Genomic DNA, 27,463 nt, shown 5'->3' on the forward strand with positions numbered 1-27,463 from the left:
ACAGGCCTCCCTAACATGCTTAGCAAAACTGGTGAGGATGTGGGAAGACATGGGGGTGAGAAGTCAGCAAAACAGAAGAATGTCTCTGACGAAGTCAACCAAAATTTAAGTAAGTCTTTCAAAACAGAGCCCACATTTAATGGCCTCTCCGTGGAGGTAGCTCTGGGCAGACTTTCTTCCACGTAGGAGGGAGTAGATTCCTTTGATTACAGAAGCCACAAGAACAGGTTGCCCATCTGACTGGAGCTCAAGGAACCTTACAAGATCATTCTCTTCTCTTCCTCAGATAAGCGTTGAAATTTCTGGAACACACTGCTTCTCTGGCAGAATCTAGATGAGCACTGGCTTTTCTGCCCTGCCCCACCTCACTCTCCTTTCCAAAGCACAACCACCTGGCTGACCCCTACACCCCTTGCATTTAAAACCCGCTTCCTCTCCGACTAGAGGACTTCTCTAGGTACATCTCAGATGTCACAAAATATTTGAAATTCTCCATACCAGCCCCTTCTAAGTACACCTCTAGCAATGATTTGAACACTTCTGGGCTGGCCCTTCTGAAAGGTATTTATGGACCAACGAAACCCAGGAACGAAGCCTCCTCATATACCAAATACTCAAGAGCCTTGTCCTTCCCTCTCTCCCTTTCTCTCTGAGGAAGAGTATGACAACCCCACTCTTAGTAATTACCTGTGGAGATTTACCACACACATCTCAAAAGCAAAGATAGAGCGTCTGCTATCAGCTTGATTCTCTGCTCCACGCTGTGTGGGATAAAGAAAGGAGTCGATACAGCCGATGTGCACGAACGGTATCTGATGAACTGCCGAAGCATGTGGTACACACCACAGGATTTCCCAGGTGAGGGAAGTTACTGAGGGCTTGTGTACTCGGGGAAGAAAGACTTCGTAACGAAGGCTGGCTCAGAGGGTGGGAGGACCTGACAGCATGAGTGAAGAAGCATCACCCCATCTGTGGCAACGAGGACACAGCCTTGGCGAATGCGAAGTGTTCCTTCTGAGAAGCAGTGACAGTAAGGCTGGACAGGAGGCAGCGAGGCCGTGGAGGAGAATGCTGTGACAACACTGACACGGTGGGTGCTAACCAGGGGCTGACTGGAGGCTTCCGAGCAAAAGAGAGACGGGATCGGAGTCCTCCGAAGGCAGGTCAGATGGGCAGGCATCAGGGCACAAAGTGAACAAGACAGGGAAGGAGTCAAAAAGCACAGTGAGGGAGGTGACAGCGGCCTGCACCGGTGCTGGGGAGGGGGAGGAAGGGCGGCAGGAGGAGGGGGAACGTATCAAGAGAACTTAGTTCTGATGAAAAAAACGCAGGGGACAAAAAGGACCTCAGGAGGACATGGGGATTTTAATCCTAGAAGACAGTGAAGCTAGACTGGCTGGTCTGAATGCAACGAACCACTGGCATCTCCTTAAGAAAATGCTTACGGTTCGAATACTCTTTTCTTACAGAAATCATTCGTAAAACAAGGCCGTCTACCCTCCCTGAACTCAAAAGGTAAGCTTTCCCAAATATGTTCCACGCACTCAAGTGAATCTGTTAGGGAATGCTTCTCCCCAGCGGCAGCTCACTTCCTCCCCCAAAGGAAAGGTGCTTCTGCAATCTGAACCTCAAGTTCCCGTTGAAGTTGCGAGGTCCAACGTGTAAGGTAGCAAGTTCCAACGTTTCTCAAAGTTCAGCTTTGATAAGGAGAGCATTTTATTTTATTTATTTATTTATTTTATTAATTTTTTTTCAATGTTTATTTATTTATTTGGGACAGAGAGAGACAGAGCATGAACGGGGGAGGGGCAGAGAGAGAGGGAGACACAGAATCGGAAACAGGCTCCAGGCTCTGAGCCATCAGCCCAGAGCCCGACGCGGGGCTCTAACTCACGGACCGGGAGATCGTGACCTGGCTGAAGTCGGACGCTTAACCGACTGCGCCACCCAGGCGCCCCAAGGAGAGCATTTTAAAGCGGACATCTCACCAAAAGCTAACCCTCGAATTCCAGGTCTCACCTGAACTGGGACAGGACGTAACAAGTCTTCTCTGCGAGTCACCAGATGTCACGCTCAACAGAGACCATCATGGGGACGTGCCAAAGTAACCTGAAAAAGCTCCCACTCCAGAGGCAGTCGGATTCTACCATGTTCTTCCTCACCTTCACCCTGACAGGAGTCACTCAGACCTAAACACACACACTATCATCACCAGTGAAAGAATTAAAGGGGGGAGGGCAAGACAATTCAATGCTATGGCCTGAGCCCAAACGCCTCTCAAGACGTCAGAGCTTCACAGAATCCGTTCGTGAGTAACCAGAGTACCATCAAACCTTGCACGGTCAGGCCAAGATGAAAGGACAGGTAACGAAGTTACAGCCAAAAAAGGATTTTATTCACGTGCTTCAACATTCACGGCTGGATCTCGACACAGACCTAGTAAGAGTGCAAGAATACCCACTGGAGTGGAAATCTATGCCACCAAGCATAGTGACAGCTGTTTGAGAGACCTCCTCACAACAAGAGACGTGCCACTCTGAGGTAAAGCCCAAGCTTGAGGGAGGACGCCAGAGGCGGTACAGAGGAGACTGAGCACGAGCTGGTTCTCACAGAAGCTAAATGAGGAGGACACGAGGGTTTGTACCTCTCATTGTCTCTAAGTTTGCGTATGTTTAGAATCTTCCATGATAAAAAGGAAAACACGACAAAGAAAACACATTTTCAAGATACTCAAAACAGGCCCCTCTCATATCCTCTCTCACGACTTGATTTTCAGTCCTCCCCAACAATGGAAAGCAAATAAACACTTTTCTTGTGCTTAAGCAATGAGGTAGAAAGGGAGTAATGCATATCTTAAGCCTAGAAAATTCAGTAAGAGAAGACAGATTAGAACTATGAACGAAATACTGCCCCTTCTCACACTTCCCTGCTCATGTTCCCATCACACCTCTGAAGGCAGATCTCTCTTTCAGAGGAACGTGCTCGCTGCCGGAGGGACAGGAGAGAAAAACCGACAGCAAAAAGTCACAAAGAGCCATACGAAACTCCAGATCGGAAACTGGAACTGGAACCTGCCGTGACAGTGGTCCAGGTGACAGATAATGCATCCCAAGGGGGCAGAGTCCGGGCTCATCTGTTTCTCAGGGTTCCCCAAAGACATCTAGTCAGAGGGTTCTGGGACCCGAGTCAGCATCAGGTGCCCGAGACATTTACTGAGCATCCCTGGCTGTCTAGGGAGCCCAACCTTAAGAAATTAGAATTCAGGGGCACCTGGGTGGCTCAGTTGGTTAAGCGTCTGACTTCAGCTCAGGTCATGATCTCTGTGAGTTCAAGCCCCACATCATGCTCTGTGCTGACAGATCACAGCCTGGAGCCTGCTACAGATTCTGTGTCTCCCTCTCTCTCTCTCTGCCCCTACCCTGCTTGTGCTCTGTCTCTCAAAAAAAAATAAACGTTAAACATTTTTTTTCAATAGAAAATAATAAAGAAATTAGAATTCAGTGGGAAGACAAATGTAAACAAAGTTTCACAACACAAGCACAAAGTGCCCTGAATCCAGATGAGGAAAGGAGCTCACCCTGCTTGAGGGGTCAAGAAGGTGACCGGTGAAGGGGATCTTAACAGATCTATAAGGAGACTGACCAGCGCTGCAGGCTGCTGGTGGGGAGGGAACATGAGCGAAGGCCCCATGTTGCTGAGGCCTAGAGATGGGGTGAGGGCCAGATGGTGAAGGACCTCGCATGCATGCGAAGGGGCTTAGACTTCACTCTGTGGACTGGGGCCTTCTCTGTGGCGAGGGACCAGTTACTGAAAATTCTAACCCAGCACGGATGACTCTTAGGATCCCTTCTGTACTTCTCGTGGACAGGTAACACAGGTAGGCAGACCACACTTAGGGCACTGCCTTAGACGGCACCAAGGCTATCTCAGCAGAGGTGCAGCCTGGTCCGTGGTCTCGTTAGAGGGCAGGTCTGAGAGCAGCGTGATGGGTGAAGGACAACAGAGATGGCAGGCAGCCAGGAAGCTGTCCTCTTGATCTAGGAAATGAGTCTGGCTGAGATACTGGCTAGAAGGACTGGGTAGCTCAGTCAGTTGAGCGTCCAGCTCCTGGTTTAGGCTCATGTCATGATCTCACAGTTCAGGAGTTCGAGCCCCGCATCGGGCTCTGTGCTGACGGTGCGCCGCCTGTTTGGAATTCTCGCTTTCGCCCTTCTCTCTGCCCATCCCCCACTCTCTCTCTCAAAACAAATAAATAAAAACTGGAAAAAAAAAAAGGAGCCACATTTAAGAGACACTACTTCAGTCTACATGACAGAACTCAGTGACCAAGTAGCAGAGCATCACCGTACTCTCCAGACTGGGGGGCCGTGGCTGTCGGCACCAGGAGGAACTACGGGAAGAGGCACACGTTAAGAAAGGTAAACTCAGGTGGGAAGATTTTCTTCAAATTTCACGTAACTTTATTCTTGTATTCTATTCTATCTAGTTTATTCTTTATTATTCTTCCAAATAATCCTAGTTAGCTCGTTAATTTTAGTCAAATGGTATCTCAAAGTGAATGCAAGAAGCCTTAAACCAGCCCAGGCAATACCAAAAGAAAGTCCTTTCAACCCCACCAAGCCAAAGCAAGCTTTAGAAAACCAATCTAACGCCAAACAGGGCAGCAGTGTTTTATGTTTGCATCTGGGCTGAAAGTGCAGAAAAGAAACACACACTCAACTATCTCCACTGGTGAAATTTCAGACAAAGCCAGACAGTGTTGTTGCTACAGTCACAAAATCACAGCCTAGAAAGATTGCACCTCGCGTGGTGTCAGAACTCGTTAGTTTCTGAAAGCAAATAAAACTCGTTTTCTGTACTAGGTGCAGTTCGCTGCTGTGGTGTAAGAAATCTTCATTTCTGGGAACGGCAACACATGTTTGGGTGAGGAACAAAAGCACCTGCCAAAACCACTCTGTGGAAAGAAAAAAGAAAACAAAACTCTCCCAGTCTGTTGGCCCCTGAAACAAGTAAACAGTCAGGAAACCATGAAATGGAGTAACAGGTAGATACTGTGCATAGCCCCAGCTTGATGAGTTAAAGGGGTCTGTTTGCATCTGCAAGTTTCTTCCATTTGCCTCTGATCCCCCACTGCCTCTCAGGCCCAAGCCCACAGCCTCCCTTGCCTGGACTGGTGCGGCAGCCTCCGCCTGGTCTCCAGCTTCCTCCTGGCCTCATCAGTTCAGTCTCAACATGGCACCTGCTAACCCTGTAAAGTGGAGGCCAGGTATCTTAGCCAGCCTAGGCTGCCTTAACAAAATCCCACAGTCTACGTGGCATAAACAACAGACATTTACCTCTCACTGTTCTGGAGGCTACAAGCCCAAGATCAGGCTGTCTGCAGGGCTGGGTTCTGGTGAGAGCCCTGTTTCTGGCTTGCTGACGGCAGCCTTCTCACTGTGTTGTCATATGGTGGGAGAGAGCAAAGGCTCTGGGCTTTTCCTCTTCCCAAAAGGGCCACTGATCCCATCATGGGGGCCCCCCCTCATGACCTCATCTCAACTAAATCCCATAGGCTCCACCTCCAAACACCACCACATTGTGGGGGAGGGCTTCAACATGAATTCTGGAAGGACACAAACATCAGTCTGCAATACCAGGGCAAGTCGCTCCCCTGATCAGATGTCTCCGGTGGTGGCTTCAAAAAGGCCAACAGCCTCACACCAGCCACCAGGCCCTACACCTCTATGGGGAGGCTATACCTCTATGGGGAGGGCACGGCTTGCCAGGCAGCACTCAGGAAATCTGTGAGGGGCATTTCTTGGCGCTCACAGAGACTGGTGGGAGGTGTGGGGGGGCGGGGGCGGGCACTGCACAGCCAAAGATCATGTCAAATCTGTACACTGTCAGACACTCCCACAGGCCAAAAACCTTTGATAACTCCCTGGAGCCTACAACCTCACTTATGTAAAAGCACAAAAGTACTTTTTGCATAATTTTATACAAGTAATCTTTCCAGACTTTAACTACTGTAGAAAGCAGGCAAGGTCGCACTTCTGACATGTGGAGTGTTACCAAGAATTGCTCACCATCTTGGAGATGCGGGCACCGCTAAATGTCCTGGTGTTTTAGCAGTCTGCATTGGCAGGCACCACGTTCACTCACGGCGGAGTGTCACCGTGTAGGGGGGTATTTACATGTTAAATTACATGTAGGTGAGTAAGAATTACTTTTCTATTAGTCCATTGTTAGATTACCAGCTGCATAATACATGTATTTCTTTCTGAAATTGTGTGTCTGTGTATGTGTGTGTGTGTGTGGGGGGGGGGGGGTTACTGTCTATACATTTCACTCCAGGACAGTAGGGGGGCATTTCCGTAATAAATATTGTATGGAGAGAGCATGGCATCCCCGCAGGACTGGCGCTCTCATCTCCTACTCCTCTTCCTCTCCTTTACTCCCTGCCCCCCCTGCAGCCACTCCCATACTCCAAGTCCTCCACCACGGAGGACTCTCCCCCCCTCGCCCCTACTATGCCTTCTGCTTAAAGGCTCCCCTGCCTCCTTGAGTTCTTGCTCAAATGGCGCCTTCTCTGTGGGGCCTTCACTGTTGAAAGTTGCAGCCCCCACCCCCACCTCCACCCCTGGCCCTCTCTATTCCACTCCCCTGCTTTATTTTTCTTCAATAAAGTCATAGCTTTTATCACCACTACGTAATTTATTTCCTTGTTTCCTGCCAGAATGAAAGCTCTAGGGGGGAGAGGATTTTGTCTGTTTCTTTCATTTGCTGTACCCACAGGGCCTGGAACAGTATCTGGATACCATTATAGGCGATTTACAGATTAATGGTTTAGAAATATCAATTTTGAAATCTTTAGTTATAATTGCAAGATCAAAACTAAGTCAAAAACTCAGGGTCTCTATGCATTACCACCCTTAACCTTTGTGTAGAAATACATAGATATACTGTAATATACACAGTTTTTACATCTATTGTAGAAATATATACAGTGACTGGTATCCAGGGCTGAATTTAACTTTAAAAAGCCAATCTAGGGGCGCCTGGGTGGCTCAGTCGGTTAAGCATGTGACTTCAGCTCAGGTCATGATCTCGCAGTCCGTGAGTTCGAGCCCCATGTCGGTCTCTGTGCTGACAACTCAAAGCCTGGAGCCTGTTTCAGATTCTGTGTCTCCCTCTCTCTCTGACCCTCCCCCATTCATGCTCTGTCTCTCTCTGTCTCAAAAATAAATAAATGTTAAAAAAATAATAAAATAAATAAATAAAAAGCCAGTCTATTCTCAGAAAAACAGTGAGACTTAGAACATAATGAATATCACTTGAAATTATCAGACCTTACTGAGATTTCTCAAATTCTCCCTTTAAGTGTCTCTTAACACCTCCCTGCTCTGCCTCCCTAATCTGTTCCTGGATTCCACTGATTTGTATTTCTGTCCCGCCTCTCATCCTTCCCACCTCTTCCCATCCCCCTGCTCCCCTTTCCAGGTCTGCCCCACAGCTCTGGCCTCTCTGTCACTGGCCCACACTCCCACACTGCACTGCAGGATTAGTGTTGAGTCACTCACTCTCAGTCATATTAATGGTCCCAGCTTCCTGTTCGTCCCGGTACAAAAGCCAGGATGCTACCATAGGACTCAACATGCCCTCTGCTTCTCTCCCTCCACCTCTACTCCCTAAGCTCCTCCCAAACAGGACCTAGACCTGCTGCCTCCTTTGCAGGCCTCACTCCTGACAGAAATTCACAAGGCTCAGCTCACCACAGCTTCAGAAATCTTTCCTGCTCTCAGCTGGCCAAGCTCAGAGCAGTTCCTACCACCTCCCAGAGGCCCTTAGAAAACCGTGGCCCAGCCCTAACATTCAATGGTAAAAAGTGTTTCTCTCAAACCTTTTGTTGAGGATTTATTGATTTCATCTTTGGACAAAATCAGACACTGTGAAATTTAAAGGACTCTACTTTTGTTTTAGAAACATTAGAAGGCTTAAACATGAAGGAGAGACGGTACAGATAACATTCCGGGAGGCTGTAATACAATGCTGAAAGCCTATAGTCTTCTTGTGGCCATTCACTCCTGAGAAAGCTGGTCCTTCCGGCTGCCTGAGGTTCTTGCTGATCCGAGCAGGGACCCACTCAGACAGGTGAGGCAGGGTGGTCTGTGATGCCCCAGCTGCCGCCATCTATGGACCGTAACCAGGTTTGCTGTTGGCTTGATAAAATGATGTGTCACCTTACGATATATGCCAATATTTTTCCATTCAAAACACTGTTCTGAGAACATTTTATTAGCGAAGGAAACACACTTGCTGTGCTCATGTAAATAATGAGTGACAAAAGAGAGTTTGCTGGTCAGACCCTAATCTAGGGCCAAATCAGAATTATTACTGGACTCTGAAAGCCCCAAATCCTTGGCTTTGCATAGCTTTATCCAGGACGATTGCTTTGGAAATCAAATACAATTTCCCAGCTGTAGGACTCTACTGTGCTATCACCAGCAAGACAAGATCATAAAACGGAGGCAGAGTAGATTAAATGAGAAACAAGTTCAGTGTTTTCACTTCCCTCAACGTAAAGACCCAATAAAGCGGCTAACTTGGATGAATGTCAAACTTTACAGCCCTCAAGTAGTTCAGCCTCTGTAAAAACAAACAAGTAATTTGAGGTTACAGAAGATAGTTCTTATAATTATGATTACAAGATTCTAATCATTAGCTAGAACTTAAAAAAAAATTTAATGCAGCATGTCTTTGTAAAAGACCTACCAGCCAGAACTATTAATAGAAAAGCCTAGAGCCATTTAAACATGAAATCTGGACAGAAGAAAAAAAAAGATAAAGCTTCCTCTTCAACTGATGCACTTTGTGAATAATCACAATTCAAGCTGTAAACATACCCTCTGAGTATAATTCCCTCTCTTCTCCTTGCCTCCATTATCCTTTTTAATTTTATTAAAATGTATAACTGTTTTTCTGGAATATGTTTCCTGGGAAGTAGCAGAGCAAATGCCCAGGTCAATCAAGGACCATATCCAAATTACCTTCTTTTAAAGTCCATTTGATTGAGCCCGTCCTCTTACTGACAGCATGCAAGCTTCCATCCAGGGTTGACACAAACAACAAGGTTTCGGGAAGTGTCACTGTGCTGGGACTTCCAAAAATCTGCAATGAGATGTTCATGTTCAATAGTAATCTTCATCTTGGGCACGTACAACCACAGACAGACCCCCACCCCCACCCCACTGCCGCCCCACCCCACTCCAGAAGTTATCCTTCTAAAATCTGCCACCTCAAAGATGAAGATGCTGAGGTTAGAGAGCCCGCATCCAAGGCACATGTCTAGACAACAGTTGAGTCAGGACTAGATCCCAGTTGCTGTGTTCTCCCTAAGCAGCAATCCTTCCCGCAGACAGACAGGCTTATCACCTGACACAACAATGACAGGGATTCTGAAATAATCCACGGGCAGCTCCACTGAAACAGAGGAAGAAAGTATGCTCAGCTTTCTAACGGACTTCCTTCTCTTGGTTATACTGCACCTTCTAAAACTTGGTCATCCTGCAAGACTCACTGGTAAAGAAGAACGCCAGCACACCCACACTTGCCCACGTGCACTTACGGAATTTTAAAAAGGCAAAGAGCTAGGGAAAAGTGTTTAAAACAAAATAGGAAAAACAGCTCTCATTACGTAAAAAGTTCATACAATGGGGCGCCTGCTGGTTCAATCAGTCAAGTGTCTGCATGATCTCATGGTTTTTGAGTTCGAGCCCCGTATCATCCTGTCAGCACAGAGCCTGCTTTGGATTCTCTCTCTCTCCCTCTCCCTCTCCCTCCTTGGCTTATGCACTCTCTCAAAATAAGTTAAAAAAAAAAAAAAAGAAAAAGAAAAGTTCATAGAACAATAAAACACCAAGATTTCAAAAGAGACAGGTTATAAAAGAAAATATATGAAAAATATAACAAATTGTTCTTCACTTATAGTCAAAATGTAATTTACATAAAATTTTTTATGCTTAATGTGTTAAAACACACACACACACACACACACACACACACACACACACACACACACACTCTTTACAGAAAGCAGCCAAAGGTGGTGAAATTCACTTTCTCATCCATTGTTGGTGCCAATGAAAATTATAAGTCAGTGGAATCTTTCTGGAAAGTATAAAAATGCTCAGATTTTTGATCCTATAATTCCCATTCTGTATCCTAAAGAAATAGTTCCAGAAACAGAAAAAGGTGTGTGCACAATGATGCTTATCATATCCCATTTCCCATTTACAAACACAGAAACTAGAAAGATCTGGATTTCCAATAATATCTAAATGACTGAAATAAACTATAAACACCCAATGGAATATTATGTAATCATTAAAATAGCACTTGGGAAAAGTTACAGCAACATAGAAAAATGCTTCTATACATTTTCATGTAAAAAAATACAGAATCCAAATTTTAATGTACACTGTGGTGATAATTATACTGGACAAATTTTCTTTGTCTGCCTATCCTCCAGTTTTGCTAAGAACTGTACCCTCATCTGCAGTTGCCATGGGAACAGCTGTGGGGGGGGGCTCATGCATGCGCACAGGCAATACATCCATGTGCAGGTGATAGCTGGTAAGGTTTCCTGAGACAACACCCTTTTGAGGTGTTCAATTCCAGCTTGTTTTTTTAAATGTTTGTTTATCTTGAGAGAGAGCATTTGTGCAAGTGGACGAGGGGCAGAGAGCAAGGGAGAGAAAGAATCCCAAGCAGAGCCTGATGCAGGGCTCGATCCCACAAACTGTAAGATCATGACCTGAGCTGAAATCAAGAGTGGGACACTCAACCAATGGAACCACCCAGGCGCCCCCAGCAATGCCAACCCTGTAATAAGACTTTCTCTTTGTCACCATACTGTCCCATAAGCTACCTGGTTCCTGTGGGTCTTAAATTAAAACTCGGCCAATGCAACTTGCTTATGCTGTGAGAGTTTGGATTTTGGCACAAAAATTTTTAAATATAAGAGTATGGCTGGCTTGTAGCACTAAACAGGAAAGACTGGGGCTTTATGTGTGCAAGGCAGCCTAACCCTAAAATAATACCTGCCCACTCTCGATAAGAACCAGGATGGCACCCAGCTAATACCTTAATAAGGAAAGCCCGATGGCTCTTTCCAAAGCAGCCTAAGATGGCAGGACAGACACCCCAGTCCCTGCATTCCTGTGGAGACCCACTGGCAGAGGGGGCGAAGCAGCTGCCAGAGCCTGACTCATCTCCGCTCTTGTCTGGTTCCGGCCTAGAGGTGAAGAAGTTCCACCCTTTACCTTGCCCAGAGCCCCTGGGGCCCACTCACCTGGAATGGAAGAAACAAGAGCAAGCTTTATCACTGCCTGTGGAGTCTATTCTCAGTGTAAAGCCCCAAATCGGAGGAAGACTTTTAACTCTATCTTGGGAACTAGGAAATTAGTCTGGGTACGACCTGGCTAGGAAACAGAAGCCTCAAGATGGTGCCTGCCCTAGCTGGGAATCCAGAGGTCGTGCATACCAAGTGTTTTAGGGATAAGATTATTTTAGCCTGCAGATTATAGACCGCTGTTGAGACTCATCTGAACCTGTTCACACCTGAACTGGAGAAACGGACATTGCCCGGAGCACATGGGCCTGCAGAACAGTGGCCCTGGGACAAGACTGCTAAGGGCTGTCGCTAAAGGACACTTAAGGCTATCCCCCACTGAGAAGGTGATGGGTTTGCAGCAGGACGTGGGACTGTGAGATCACATCAGCTGGGGGCAGTCTAGAGCTGGAATGAATGAAAAGGGAAGAGTGCCTGCATACCCGGGGACCGGTAGGTGGAAAGGCCTGCCGAGGCCCCTCCACCTGTCGTTTTGTACAACAGGTCTTGGGATCACACAAGAATTGTGAACTCTCTGGTCGCTCAACTGGTAAGAAATTAAAACTCGAGAGATTTCTGTGGATGTTTGCTGGATGTGAGAGAGACAAAGATTGAAACAGAGAAAGAAGCCTGAGAAGAAACACAGCTGAAAGACGGACAGAGTGCCCTGGCTTCTACTGTTCCTCAGGCCAACTTCCTGTCACTGGGCTCAGACACACACCATCCCTTACAAGAAACTCCTCCTCTTTGCTTATATTTGTTGGAACTAGATTTCTGTCACTCGCAATCCAAAACAGTCCTAAAACACATACACACACACACACACACACACACACACACACACAGGCACCATTAAAAACATATATGGAGAGAAGGGCACCTGGGTAGCTCAGTTGGTTTAACATCTGACTCGACTTCAGCTCAGGTCAGGATCTCACAGTTTGTGAGATTGAGCCCCACATTGGGCTCTATACTGACATCGCAGAGCCTGCTTGGGATTCTGTCTCTCCCTCTCTCTGTCCTTCCCCCATGCTGTCTCTCCCTCAAAATAAACATGAATACATATATACACACACACACACACACACACACGTATACATATATATGCATACATATATATGCATATTTATTATATTATATATATTCATGTTTATATTACATATATTCATGTTTATTTTATATTTCTATGTGTGTGTATATATACGTATATATACACACACATATATATACACACACACACACAGAAAAAAGATGAAAGAAATATTACAAAACTATGGCAACAGGTTTTTTTCTCCTGTATTTTCTAAATTTTCTATGATATGATCATGTAATCTGCGATGAATTTTTTATAAAACGGAAAGAAGATGGACAAGTTAGCAGGTGGGACAGAAGCTCAAAGTTAGAGGAGCTTCAGCAAGCCCCTCAGGATATTAGGCAACTCAACCACCTTTGATCATTAATATCCAACAAACAGAAATAAAAGTTTAGAAACAAAGAGGTCCCTCAGTAAGACAGTGTGCATCCAGGAATAGATGAGTTTTGTCATTGCTATTAAAGCCTACAGTACAATGATAATGAACTAAATGCCCCCAAATATAGCTTATCACGGTATTAGTATTAAAAAGGGTCAATATTTACTAAAACATATCAGTGCTGCTTCATTACTAGTGTGGAAACAAAAGCCACCTGCCTCGTCTGATCATCCTGGAAACCACAGGAAGAGCAATTGTCTATGGTTGGTTGGTGAATCGAAATAAAACACTAATCACATAACTAACACAGTCTTATGAAAATCTTAAAAATACCAGGTTTGGCTAGAAGTTGAATTTAGCAACTGAGAGTGCCAACAGTTAATCACAGTGTCCATACGGACGTCACAAACCCTGTCACAAGCTTCTCTCCTCTTTAAAGGCTCTTGACAAATTCCAATTAGAATGTCTGGGGAGACACTCTGAATGGTGTAATTCTTTCACATGGCAAATTAATATGACAAAATTTCTCGCCTTTCCCCCGGCATTTCTGAAAGCTGTCTGCCCTCAGATCTACAGTTGCTATCACTAACGTGAATTAAGTAAGCTTCTAGATGCCTTTTGGGATACTGAGCACAGCTGAGAACCATTTGTACCTGAACATCTAAAAATGCTGCTTCACAGTCATGAACTTGCACATTACCTCACCCAGCCATTTCAGCCATTAGGGCTCTCTTCTCTGATGGATGAAATGGCCATAGGTGTGTGTTATACACACTCGTTTCTGGACAGCCTGAAACTGGAAAAAAACAACCCTGATTCTGCAGATCTGCTTCGAGTTGACTCCCTAGAATCTGACTCATTTTTGCAACTAGTGGGATATGTACTCCTGGCTTGGATGATGACTTCTATCAAGTAATCCCAGTAACACTATGGAGGGTGAAAATGCTAGTGGCAGGTAACCTACTCTAACCTAAAACTAAACACCCATTAGCCAGCTGGTCCTCATGGAAGTCTGGCCACACACGCTCTCTCCCAGGAGGTGACCCTGAGGTAGCAATCCCAGAAACACCCAGCCTGAGGACTATGAAGGAAGCCTGGTAATTCAGGGCAGATGATACAGGACAAACGTTGCTACTAAAACCAACTTATTTCATGTAGGTTCGTTCAGTGGTAAAACAGCCCTCACCGAAGCCCTGCTCAGTCTGGACTTCAGCAAGAACCTCCCTCCCATGAAAAGAAACGCAGGACAGGGACTGTGTCCTTGTGTTCAGTGTTCCGATGGTAAAGCAAAGTGCAGCACCCACACCATTTCATAAAATGCAACACTCACTTTAGCTTTACTACAAAGACCCGGAAGCAACTACCGACAGCTTATACAGAGATGATTAAGAGGTGAGCCACCAACAATTTCACCCTAATATTCTAAAGTCAGCTAATTGTTAGTTGCTCTTGCATTAATTAACTCAGCACCTGGTATTTCAGGTAAGAAAAAAATCTTTTCTAAAATGAGTTTTGGGGGGCGCCTGGGTGGCTCAGTTAGTTAAGCATCTGGCTTTGGCTCAGGTCATGATCTCGTGGGTTCCTAGCCCCGCCTCGGGCCCTGTGCTGACAGCTGAGAGCCTGGAGTCTGCTTCGGATTCTGTGTCTCCCTCTCTCTGCCCCTCCCTGGCTCGCGCTCTCTCTCTCTCTCTCTCAAAAATAAATATTTAAAAACTTAAAAAAATAAAATGAGTTCTAGGGAGGTCTGGCTGGCTCAGTAGGTAGACTCGGTCAGTAGGGGATGCAACGCTTGACCTCAGGGTGGTGAGTTCGAGCCCCACATTGGGCGTGGAGCCTACTTTAAACAAACTGTTAAATGAGTTAAGTAACTTTGTTTAGAGAATGTCTTCAGTAAAGAGAATATGGACACACGAGATAGGTATGTATTTAAGCAGCACGAAACAAATGAAACTGCCTCTCTTAAAAATCCACCTGTTTTGGAACTAGTACTTAGGACTGGTCAGGCAAGGAGGCAGCTCACAAGTACCTGGAGAGCCCAAGGCTTGGTTTCAGCTGCTATGTCTATCACGGAGGTGGCTGCTCTTTCCTACTCACCCTCTGCCCCCAGCCCCAGGAAGAACAGCTGGCAAGCATATTGTAAGCTCCTCCAAGATTGATTCAGGGTTTCCAGAAATGCTGCATCTTCCCAAGAAATACAATGTGTAAGTTTCAGACACACATTTCAAGAAATAGTCCGCACACACATTAACTGACTACCTAATAACAAGGGTCATAAATAAGTTAATAAAAATAGCACAGACTTTTCATCTTGAAGTCAGGGGGAGGAAGTGGTGCCATGCACACATGTCTCACACCCAGCTCTCCAAAGTGATCTACACTTGATAAGCGTTGTAGTGCTGGTTCTATTTATAACACTGGGGCGTCCCACCCCCACAAAAAAGGTGCACGCGCACATCCAGAAGACCCACCACCGTGAACGAGAAAGCCATACACTTCTCAGTGGCGTGCAAATCAATCAAGTCAAACCCAACTGCACATCTCCAAAAGTTAAATTTATATGGCAACACCGTAGCACTGGCTTAGTCTGATAAGCAGAAACAGTAAAAATAGTTAAAATCTTTTGTGACCCTTCTCTACTTCCCACCTCCACTCCAACAGACCACAGTATTCATAATAATATTCAAATACAATAATGTGGCTAATAACATAATGATTCTTTTTTCTTTTAGGAGTACCACACCAATTTCCAGGATATATTCAAAGGCTATTGGTTTGTTTTGTTTTTACTAATTTTTCCTCTATGTTCATTGGACTACCGTTATATTGCATAATCCAAACTTTAGTTTTATTTATTTAAAGCTACGTAAACCAGGGGCGCCGGGGGGGCTCAGTCGGTCAAGCGTCTGACTATGGCTCAGGTCATGATCTCGCGGTCTGTGAGTTCGAGCCCCGGATCGGGCTGTGTGCCGACAGCTCAGAGCCTGGAGCCTGCTTCCGATTCTGTGTCTCCCTCTCTCTCTTCCCCTCCCCCACTCATACTCTGTCTCTCTCAAAAATAATAAACATTAAAAAAAAATTTAATGCTAAGAAAACCATTCCTCCGAACTAAAAGTACAATGCTTGTATAACTCTAGCAAGGATACTGGCATGTTTCCAATAAAATATTATTACACAGCATAGTGAGCACCTAAATTCCTGGAAAACTACAACCTGCCATCAACAACCAGTCTGCCTTATGCAGTGCAGCGGCTCCTTGCCAGGGCTCAAACCCATTGGATGGCTGGCCACAGAGGTAAAGTGAAGGTAAAGTGACTTACAAGTTCATTTTGGTTAGTTAATATGTACACATTATGGTTTTACAGGTAAGGCATAAAACAAAGTCCCCAAGTGAGGGAAGGATTACGTAAGAAAGATTTCCACGTTCTTTTGTTTTACTACTTAAGGACACATGCAATCTTTAAAAAAATTTTTTTAAATTATTTTAGAGAGAGAGTGTGCGAGCAGGGGAGAGAGGGAGTGGGACAGAGGGAGAGAGGGGGAGAGGAAAAGGGGGAGAGTGGGAGACGGGGAGGGGGGGGAGAGAGAGAATCCCAAGCAGGCTCCAAGCTCAGCATAGAGCGAGGCAGGGCTCAATTCCAAAACCCTGGGATCACGACCTGAGCCAAAATGAAGAGTCAGGTGCTCAACCTACTGAGCCACCCAGGCACCCCGGACACATGCAATCTTGAGACCAGTTAAAACTGCGTGTCATCAAATGCAGAATAATAGATTTTGAATGGATTAGAATATGCTAAAGAATGAGAGCTTCTGGGGCGCCTGGGTGGCTCAGTCGGTTAAGCGGCCGACTTCGGCTCAGGTCATGATCTCACGGTCCGTGAGTTCGAGCCCCGCGTCGGGCTCTGTGCTGACAGCTCGGAGCCCGGAGCCTGTTTCAGATTCTGTGTCTCCCTCTCTCTGACCCTCCCCCGTTCATGCTCTGTCTCTCTCTGTCTCAAAAATAAATAAACATTAAAAAAAAATTTAAGAATGAGAGCTTCTAACTATTAACCTTAGCAATGATGCCCAGAGGGGAGAAGGGCATTCTCTGTGGGGGATGTACAATGCCACAGGAGGGATGACAGTGTGTGTGCACGTGTGGATGTGGTAGAGGAGGTGGTGTCTGATGGACAAGAAGGTAAAGGTGAGGGGTAATGGCAGGCAGACTGGATTATTCTCCTGTTCATAGTTAGCAGAAAGCTACAGGATGGATGAGCTGAGTTTAAGAGAGATCAATAAGCCACTTCTGGCATGCCGTAATAGGATACCAGCCCTACAGGGCTTTACACATGTGTGCACGTGCACACACACACACACACACACACACACGTGTCAACCTGCGCAGTTAATAGGCCAATTCAGCAAGAAGTACCTTAAAATAGCATTCTGTAACATAGTCCCCAGGTAGGCACAATACTGAAGAAAAGGACATCTTGTGTCTATAATTCTATTTATAGCAATATTATCTACCTCAGACCATAAACTTCAATAAAGCCTGGCTATTTGCAATTCTGGTTGCTTTACAAAGTACTCAATGGAGTACTGGTGTTCTAATATCATTTGATCCCATTGTACAAAAATGATGGCCAAAAAAATCATCAAGAATTCACCAAAGCAGCATAGGACACAAATCAGTGCCCAGTAAATGCCTGCACACACCCATTAAAGATCTCTTGATGAGAAAAAAACAAAAACAAAACAAGAACAAACAAACAAACAAAAACAGGAGTTTAAGCCTCACTGATCAGGAAGGCGGGCTAAGCCAGCAGCTCCCAAAGGCCTACCGGGTATCTTATGGTATCTTATGGAAAAGCCTGATTAGAGAGATACAATAAAGATTTTTATTCTAATCCAACTCTCCTCTTCAACCCCCATCTCATTTACATGTCTGATCCAACAGTAAAGTACCTGTTCACAAACGCGGAGAGTTCTATATGGCCATCTGTACAAGGTGATAACACAAAACTCATTGTGTTTAGTCTCCTGTCTGCTGACTTGGGATAAAGATTAAGAACAGAACGAAAACATTAGTGTATTGTATTAAGAGACTTTCTTGTTTAATTGTGTCTGTTTTCATGATCTCAGTCTACTACAAACTCATTCCAAACTCTATTATACTTTGTTCACCTGCAGGTAGGTCAGTAATAATCCATCAACCACATAGTTCCTTCTAACAGACTATTGGCTGTTATGTTTCCTGATATTAAAGTCAATAAAGGTAACCATGACATTTGCTTTGGATGGGAGTCAAGTGTCTGGTTGGGATGCTAAAAAGGGCAAGGTCTAACTGAACAGCCATGTGTGGTTTCCAAACTAAGCAACTGAGAGAGTTAAAGTTGCATTTGTGGCAATTCTTGTGTGTGGTGTAATTAACCACCACCCAAGACAGTTACAATTCTTCAGTTTAGGCTGCTCCTCTAATGGTTCTGATAAAAGGTTCCTCCTAAATCCACTTTATTCCTGAGTGTGAAGATATGTTAATTTCACAACAGGTGATTCTATTTCCCCCAAACTGGTTTTGGGGCCCCAGGCTAAGTGTCTAAGTTCAAGCAGCTGGCAGTTCTGTTTGTCTTCATGGTCCCTCTGCCATCAACTTATATTGACACCATGGGAGGAGGAAATACAATTGGGCATGAAAGGTTCTACGTGAAACCCTTTAGCACACTGTGGCCAAGGAAACAAGCCCTTATTGTTTCAGGTGGTATCAAATCCCTAAGGTCCTGAGGCATTTATGGACATGAAAACTAAAACCCAAGGTTTCACAATCATTTAGAGGCTGAGATTTAGACGCAGGTATTGCCACTATTACTTCGTTGCCTTCACTAAAGAGAAACAGCGCAGTTGTCATCTTGTAAAATTTGAGAAACCTGGGAGGCTCACTTACCTTAATGGAGCTGCATCGTAAACAAACTAAACTAATAAAGGTCTGACTTAAACTGTAAATGCAGTCGGGGACTACCAGCCTCAAAAAAAAAAAAAAAAAAGCCGGATTTGATCTACTTGACTATGCATACTCATCTGCAGTTAAACATATTATGAGGAAGTCCTCCTACGAAAATTTCAACGGAAAAAAAAAAAAAAGGACTCAATGAGATACCAAATTTTTCAGTTGGAACAACTGCAACTAATTTGAAACTGTCAATTGTTTCTACGGAACAATTGCAACTAATTTGAAACTGTCAATTGTTTACTCTTTATACTGGTTAGAGATTTCTTTTGCCGGGAGGGGAATGAATGGGGTCAAGTAGAAAGTGGATAAATAAATGCTCTAGTTAAATAAAAATTATCTGCAAAAAGCTGTATTTATGACATAATTGCCACCCAAGCTTGCCAGATGTTGCCAAGTTTTATAATAGAAGTTAAACACTATGAAATGCACCTCTAGTTGAGATAGATACCTGGCCAGCCTGACTTCCCCTAGACAGAATCCCCACTGTTCCCAGCACATTTGAGGATTATCTACTTCCCTACTGGCCCGTGCACCACACCCCGTTCTTCTCTCCAATTAGCTGGACAGTCACTGAAACCCATATGGCTCCGCACAACACAGATCAAACAGCAGGGACCGTTTATAGCTTCCAGGATAGGCCATCTTAGAGATGAAAAAGAGAGAGGAAGTCAAGGCCCGGAGGGGTAAAGTGACTTGCCCAAGGCACCAGAGACGGTTAACCATAGACAATGGGACTAGAACCAAGGCATCCGCCTCTCCGTCTGGCCCTTTGCCCACTACACCACACTATAATTTCACTACTTTAAATCACGGTTCTCCGAGAACCATAAGCTTAAATTACTTCAGGCAGGGAGCTCCCCTTTGAATTTTGCTGGGGCAGATGAAGATCTGCAAGCACCCTGCTCTGATAAGGGGGCAGGAGCTTTTAGAGGAGACCAAAATATAATTTGTGGATTCTACACAGACACCCAATATACCAAAAGGCACTGAAAATTATACCGGGGGGGGGGTCTTTAAAAAAATTTCTGGATATAAATTCCTGAGATCCCACTGTAGATCTAAGAGGGTGGGAATAACACCAGAAAAAGGCTGGCCGCCATAAAAAATTCCTGCAATACACATTTACCCAGCCCAGTCCCACTGGCTTAAAAAAAGAAAAAAGAAAAAAGCTCTTTGATGATGATGACGATGATATAGTGACCGCTGCCAACTCCTTTGATGAAGCGAATCATTCTTTTCATGCCAGTGTCAAGGAAACACACATTACTGATTAGCACAGGACAACTCCCTTGAACAGCAAGAACCATTTTAATAACCAAACACACACTGATGAGCCTCACGTAGTTAAGCCAGGACTGCTACACCTGGCAAGAATAAGATGCTCACAAAAAAGGGAAGGAAACACAGATCTGAATATTGACTTTTTCATGTGAAAAAACCCATAAGCCACCAGATTTCCATCATTTCAGCAGGGCTTCCTGTGTTCTAGGCTCCTCTGAGAGGCAAATGTAAACATCCCTATGCCATTCTCACACATTTGGACAGAGCCAGAAACGCAAAAGAGACTGCTCAGAAGATTGTGTTGGCACAACCAAGTCCACAGAGTTGTGGTGTGAAAACCAAGGGCTGAGAAACAAGAGTGAAGCCAGAGGACTGGTCCCGATGGAACAAGGCTGCTTCCTCCAGCTTACTGAGCGGTGGGCAGAGAACAGACACAGCACAGCATTACCAGCAAGCAGCTACAAAGCCTTTGGGGTCGAGGAAGAAGCCCTTCCAGACACTAAGGAGAACAGAACTCCCTCCTAAAAAAGGAAAAATGACCGTCCAGGGCAGGGATGGGGGGGGGGGGACTCACTCTGTTGCCAACAGGCTCCACATTCCCAGGGACCTCTCTTCCTAAAAAGTCACCACGTTGATCAACCTGCTGCCTCGTCTGGAGGTCATCCAATCTTACTGCCGATTTCTCCGAGTCACAAAAGTGGCTTATGTGGGGATCTGCATTGTGGAGCAAGGTGGCTAAGCTTTCAAATGTTTTTTCTTTTGAAAACTGAGGGACAGCGACATCTCTTTAAATGCCAAGAAAGCAAAATAAATGTTAAGAATGTCAAAGACAAGAGTTATGTAAATATTAGGGAAGATCGTTTTATTTAAGAAATTGGTGGTGGCCAAAGATGCCATCAGAAAGTTAAACAAACTCAAAACCTGAATATCTACCCTGTCTCACAAGCTCAACTGCTCGCTACGTATCCTCCTGGGCAGACAGCAAGCATACAGTAGCTGTACTGACAATCTGGAATCATTAAGAAAAGGCTAAAATATGTTTGGTTTGTGGTGTTTAAGCAGGAAGAAGACTATAACTGGTGAAAAGATTTTCACCAAACAGCACGTTTCAAGTTCTGGGGCTGTATCTGAATTATGTGGAAACTCACTCACGTAGTACCTCCTATCTTCTGATGATGCTTAATAATTCAACTTCCACTTGTTAAGCTTTAATGCAGTGCCTGGCAGGACACTGTGGCAGCTAGAAGGGCAGACTCTGGAGCCAGACCATCCCGGCAGTCACTTAGCTCTCTGTGCCTTGGTTTTCTCGCCCGTAAAATGGGCACGGTAATCATACCTACTTCAAAGGGCTGTTGGGAGATTTAGATGAGCCAATGTATGTGAAGTTCTTAGAAGAGTGCCTCATATACAGTGAGCACCATGTGTGTGTCGGCTGTTATTAGTATGATTAACCAAGAACTACCTAAGGCAACAGGATCTAATCATAACAGATCTATTCCCGCCCTTGTGGAGTTTATGGTCTAATCAGGGACTGCATTAGTCAAATAATCACACAAACAGAATGACAAATTACAGCAAGTGCTATGAAAAGGGCATACAGGGAACCACGAGAGCCTGACAGGAGAAGCTGCTTTGGTCTTGTGATGGGGGTGCACAAGATCGCAGTGTCAAAGGATGTCCTGAAGGAGTGATATCTGAATCAAGATCTATAGGAACGGCGGGGAAGGAAGGGAAGAATTGCCTGGGCAGAAGGAACAGCCTGTGCAAAGGCCCGGAGACTAAAGGTAAGTTACTGTGTGTGAAGACCTGTGGGCCTGTGCAGCTGGAGAGGGCAGAGCAGGGAACGGGCCGAGGTGGGGCTGGGGAAGCAGACAGGAGCCTGAGCGTGCACTCATGCCGAGTGGGCCACAAAATCAGAACCTTCTTCACGTGCTCGTCTGTCACCCTTGCAGCTGATGGAAAGAAGAGGAAGGTGTGCTATTCTGATTGGTGTGAAGCAAATCTGGAAGGAGAAAACCCTCCCCACTAAGGTGCAGTATTTGATATGCCACACAGTCTGTGCTCACACCCCAGGCGAGTCTCCTCTGGTGTGTTGACTTATACTGATGTTAGACTAATGTTTCTTAGCTGCGTTGACAGCTGAGTATGAGCACAGTGCACCCAAACCGCATGGGCGGGTTTAATAACTAAGACTGTTGTGACGAAATACGGCTACAGAACAAACCCCGGTACAAGGTCTCTTGCTTGCTGAGACCCCCTCATCGGAGGGACCTCTCTGCAGCCACCGCACATGGGATCAGAAGCTCCCTCTGAAGCCCCAGGAGTAAGACAGGCCCCCTGCTCTCTTTTGCATCTTCCGAGGGGCTCCATCCCCCCCCCCCCCCAGGCCCCTCGATCAGTGCCAGGGCCATTTTTGCTCCTGCAGGCAGATTCCAGGGGGTTCTATCATAAAATGAGGGAAGTCGCCGGATCACAGTCACACATTACTCAAGAAGGCTGGCAAGGATATGAAGTATGTATCAATCTCTTCCAGGCACTCCCGGCTTCACAACCCTTCCTGTCAGCTGACTCTTCTATGTCCATTTTACTTGCTAGTTCACCCATTCCAACCCCACCCCCAGGCTGGGCTCTTTTGTCCTCCAGATACATAGAAAGAGGGGTCCTGTCACGCATAAGGCACTGGAGCTCCAAGGCCTGCGAAGCTTCTGCCTCCCAGGAGTGTACCATCCGTTGGAGAAGCAGTACCTTACAAGGGAAAAGACGGGAACCCCACAACCGTATCTCCTGGCAGCACCTGGCAGTGCCCTCAGGCCCTGCCCAGAGCAGCTCCCTCAGATTCCGAGCCCACGCTTCCCTGCTCAGGCCTTCGCACTCTGCAGCCTAAGCCTGCGTTCCCGTAACTCCAAAGCCCACTCATCATCCTCTCAAAACTCCAAGTTAAAAAAACTTGACATGCTCAACATTCGCTTTTGGGTGAGGAAAGCTGAAAGGAAATGAGATGGGGCACGGGGGCACGTGTTGTGGTTTGGGCTCCGGGCATCAGTTTCCAATTCTACAAAGTAAGAAGACCGGGTTGAAGCTGCCATTTGTCTCAGAAATGGGACAAGTCCATGCTTTACCAGGCCCTCGTCCATCCTCAGGCTTTACTGAAGAGTCTTCTAGCTCCAACCAATCAAAACACGCCCAAAACCCATGAAAGAATTTGAGAGAGTTTAAAAGTCTTGATGTCTTTCAACATCCCGCTGTCTCCACTTATCTGGAAACATTTCGACATTAGAAATTAGCAATGATCTGATTCACTTAAGCTTCAGGGTGGGGAAAAGAAATACCGTAGAAATCAACTAATGTTATATGGGAGGAAGCGGGTGACTCCCAAGCACACATTCTTGCTCTAGATGCTAAAAGCAACCACCTCCTAAACTGAAAGGGAGATCTCGGTCTTCTCCAAACCACAAATCAGATAAGTGATTGAACTTTTACCCAGGCACCGAAAGCCCTAAAGATTTCCAAGTACTGAGCCGTCAGATCCAGATGATTTACGATTGCTTTTCGAAGCAACTGTGGTTTGGTTCCCGGTCAGCTGAGTGCCAGAAATACAGATAAACTTGTTCTTAATCCCTACGCACAAAGGAAACCGTTTTCTGCTCTGCACAAACAGAACACAGCAAGTGGAAAATGAACCCTAACACAACTAAAGGATGAGGTCACTGGATTTGTTCAAAGAAAGGTGGTGCCTTTGGGGTCAGAGATTCCCCAAGCTGGCTTTACATCTTTCTTGCAGTATCTGAATTTATCTGGAGAGCTTATAGATACTTCTACAATGGAAAAAAAAAAAAAAGACTTAATTTCGTTTGTAAAAAAAAAACCACAAAACATATATATGTATATATACACACACATAGACATACATACAAGCACACGTACATTTGGGAACAGAACCATCACAAAAATCAAAGACTTGCTGGCTCTGCTGTCTGAGTTGCGGGGGTTTCTGAGATTTCCTTAATAGAATTTTAAACCTTCTCTTATGTTGTCATTAAAAATTGGCCAATAGTTACACTCAGTACCTCATAGTTGCTCAGGAGTTTCCAATGTACAGGAGCCATCAATACCAGTCCTTCAGATGATTAGATGTGAAACAAACTAGAATCTAAACCTGTATATTAACCCCAACACTGTGAGATGTGACGCCACTCAGAGTACAGGAAGGGCTCCTGTCTGGGAGAGGACAGTGGTTAGGGAGGGACCCACAGGGCAGGGGAGTGTAACCTGATGAAACCACAGCCCACTGCTGGGGCAACTCCCAGGCCCTCATCTCCCTTGCTCTGCTCTGTTTTCTTTCCTTCTGTAGAATTTTATCACTTTCCCACAAATATATTTCTGGATTTATCACGCTATTGTGTCTTGACTCTCTCCACCAAGTAGAAGTTTCACGAGGGCACAGGTCTTTGTTTTCTTCATTAATGTGCCCCAAGCACCTCAAACAGTGCCTGGCAAATAATATACACTCAACAAAACTGGTGGATGAATGAATGAACACATGGAATCCACTACATTCGGGAGCTAGGAAAGTTGGAAGGCTCAAACAAAGTAGCCCTCTCGTCTCTGACCACCTAGGTAGGAGTGAATGTGAAGCTGTATGGTGGGGGCACTAGTCACTTTAACCTGAATTGTGTTCCTAATTTGGGAAGACATTCAGGAATACGCCAGGTTAGATTTTCTAGTTTCATGCCTTGTTTTTTTTTTCTTCCTAAATGTTTATTTTGAGAGAGAGAGAGAGAGAGAGAGAGAGCATGCGTGTGAGCGTGCAAGTGGGGGAGGGGCAGAGAGAGAGGGAGACAGAGAATTCCAAACAAGCTTCATGCTGTCTGACACGGGGCTCAATCTCACGAACCATGAGATCAAGACCTGAGCCAGTATAAGAGTCAGACGCTTAACCAACTGAGTCACCAGGCCCCCCCATGCCTTGTTCTATGGATGAGGAAACAGAGAGGATCTAACTCATTTGTCCAAAGTCTTCTAGCCGGCTAGCATCAACCCCTCCCTCAACTCCCAACTCCCATTCACTGAAAAAATACATGTGTATCATATGGGTCAAAACACACATGAAAACATAAAACTATGCCTATAAGCTACACTTCAAAACAGTTAAAATGACAAAGTACACCTACCTATCTACTTGAGGAGAACAGAATGGGGATTTCCTTTCGGCATGAAGTTCAGTCTGGAAAACACAGCCCCTGTCCCGGGGTTCACCCAACTCTGTTAGGTCAGATGCCCAGCCCCATGCAGAAGCTGTCATCAAAGACTGACTTCCCAATCCTACTGACGTTTGTCACCATTGTTCCAGCAGCATTTTAGATCTGGTCCAGCTCGGTCAATGTGACACTTAGAAGAGAGTCCCCCTTGCTTCTAAACCACCCGTTCAGATTGCTGGGGTCACAACGGATGCGAGACCAGTCCCTAAAAGGACACGTTGGCCAGCTCCCTGCGTTCTACAGTCAGGCCCTCTACCCGTGCACCTGCTGTAAAATCCCTGAGGGCTGTGAGGCTGACGAATAATCCAGATATCCAGCCCTCCCAGGAGAAGAGGAAGGAGAGTGTCACAAATCATATCCTCTCACGATTTGCTTCCAATCCATGGTCTCACCCTGATAAGAAACTTCCTTTTTATTTACGTGCTTCATTCTTGTACTTTAACTATTGAACCTACTCCTTTCACAAATTTCTTCCATACCCACTCCCCTTAGCTGCTTCACTCTGGCTCCAGCAGACTCTTTTAAAACTCAGAGAGGGTACTGTAAAGGAACCTGGAAGAGAGTCTTGTTCTGATTCCTTAGGGCTCTTAACATACAGAGAAGGCAAGAACACTTAGTTAGCATTAAGCATAATTTCAAATAATTCTAAACATCTCATAATTCAATAACTAAGTGTATTTAATGCAAAGCCAGTTTTGCAGTTAAAGCAGATTTCTTAAAAAGCAATTTCAGTAGCTAGTACTCAAAAAAAAAAAGCCCTTTGGAATTACCTGTTCTTTAAAAGTTGGGAAATACAATGTATTAGAAAAAACAATGCTAAATTCTCCATTGCCAGGTCTGCCACTAACTGGCAGAACGTATCAGTTCCAACTTCTCTACAAAATGAGCCAAACCTGTCTCCGGTCTGGTCTGGTGCTGTGATATTCCAGGGCACAGGGAAACACACTTGCTCTGTCCAGGATTCAGACACGGGAATTACTTGACAGCCTCAACCTGGCTGCATAGTAGAGTCCTCTGGGGCTTCTGATGTCATCAATAGTGTTTCTACAGAGGGAGAGGGGTTTCTGGAATCCTTGCACGGGTGGCCACGAACCAGTGTGTAGTGTCCTCTTGATGGGCTCCTCATGTCAGTAACGAGATTAATTTTTCCATTGTCAGACCCCGTGAGATAAATGGTTGGTAATCATTCAAGTCAGTTTCATTTTTCACTCAGCATGGTGTTTCATTGCTGAAATTTTTTTTTAATGTTTGTTTATTTTTGAAGGAGAGAGACATACAGCACGAGCGGGGGAGCAGCAGAGAGCGAGGGAGACGGAATCCAAAGCAGGCTCCAGGCTCTGAGCTGTCAGCACATAGCCTGATGCGGGGCCTGAACTCACGAACTGTGACATCATGACCTGAGCTGAAGTCGGACACTTAACTGACTGAGCCACCCAGGCGCCCCTGATGTTTCATTGTTAAAAAACAAACCTTGATCTAGGGCTGTCTTCTTATGTATAAAACATATTTAAAAAATTAAAGTTATATGTATACAATTATAATATTTTATTTAAAAGAAAGGATGCTGGGCTCCCTTCCTAGAGATTCTGATTTCAGTCACCTTGGGTGGCACCTCAGGGTTTTTAATGAGCTCCCCAGGTGACCCTAGATGACTAATTCAGCCAGGGCTGAGAGGCATTGCCTCAACTTCACACATTCCTAGTTGCAGATGTGGCCTCCTAGACAGGTGTTTCTCTCACTCTTAGACGCTCCTCAGGAGTCATGGGCCGTTTAATTTAAAAGAGATCTGACTCAGTCTGGTCAACAAACACCTGTGACCCAACTGTAGGTCAATGACAATATCAGGATCTAAGGATTCTGACAGCACTGTTTGTTCAGAAAATGTATGAAAAAATTCAGTTTCCATGACAAACACTTCTGCATCCCAGACGAACAGTTATTCCCTCATCTGAAATAGAGGGGGGGAAATAATCCACTGGAGAATAGGGTGGTTTTGAATTATAATTAGAAATTAGTCTACTAACTAGGGAAATCATGTTTTATACATAAAAGGACAGCCCTAGATCAAGGTTCGTTTTTTAACAATGAAACATCA

The 27,463-nt window shown here is 45.3% G+C and overlaps 1 protein-coding gene across 3 annotated transcripts in view; it reads right to left on the bottom strand.

The window, feature by feature from the left end:
• Positions 1-27,463, bottom strand: part of ERN1 (endoplasmic reticulum to nucleus signaling 1) — an 82,785-nt gene that overhangs the window by 45,979 nt on the left and 9,343 nt on the right. The window contains exons 1-2 of one of the 3 annotated variants that reach the window (XM_040452106.1): positions 9,278-9,405; positions 9,030-9,150 (exon numbers count right to left, since the gene is read on the bottom strand). In XM_040452106.1, the coding sequence (XP_040308040.1) occupies positions 9,030-9,150; positions 9,278-9,325 (169 nt within the window). In that variant the 5' untranslated portion in view covers positions 9,326-9,405. Of the gene's footprint in view, positions 1-9,029; positions 9,151-9,277; positions 9,406-27,463 lie in introns of those variants that run through there. The other 2 variants (XM_040452104.1, XM_040452105.1) reach the window with 2 other exon arrangements.

Source organism: Herpailurus yagouaroundi, unplaced genomic scaffold, assembly GCF_014898765.1.
Source record: "Herpailurus yagouaroundi ecotype Mexico unplaced genomic scaffold, PumYag 206, whole genome shotgun sequence".
Classification (NCBI taxonomy): Eukaryota; Metazoa; Chordata; class Mammalia; order Carnivora; family Felidae; genus Herpailurus; species Herpailurus yagouaroundi.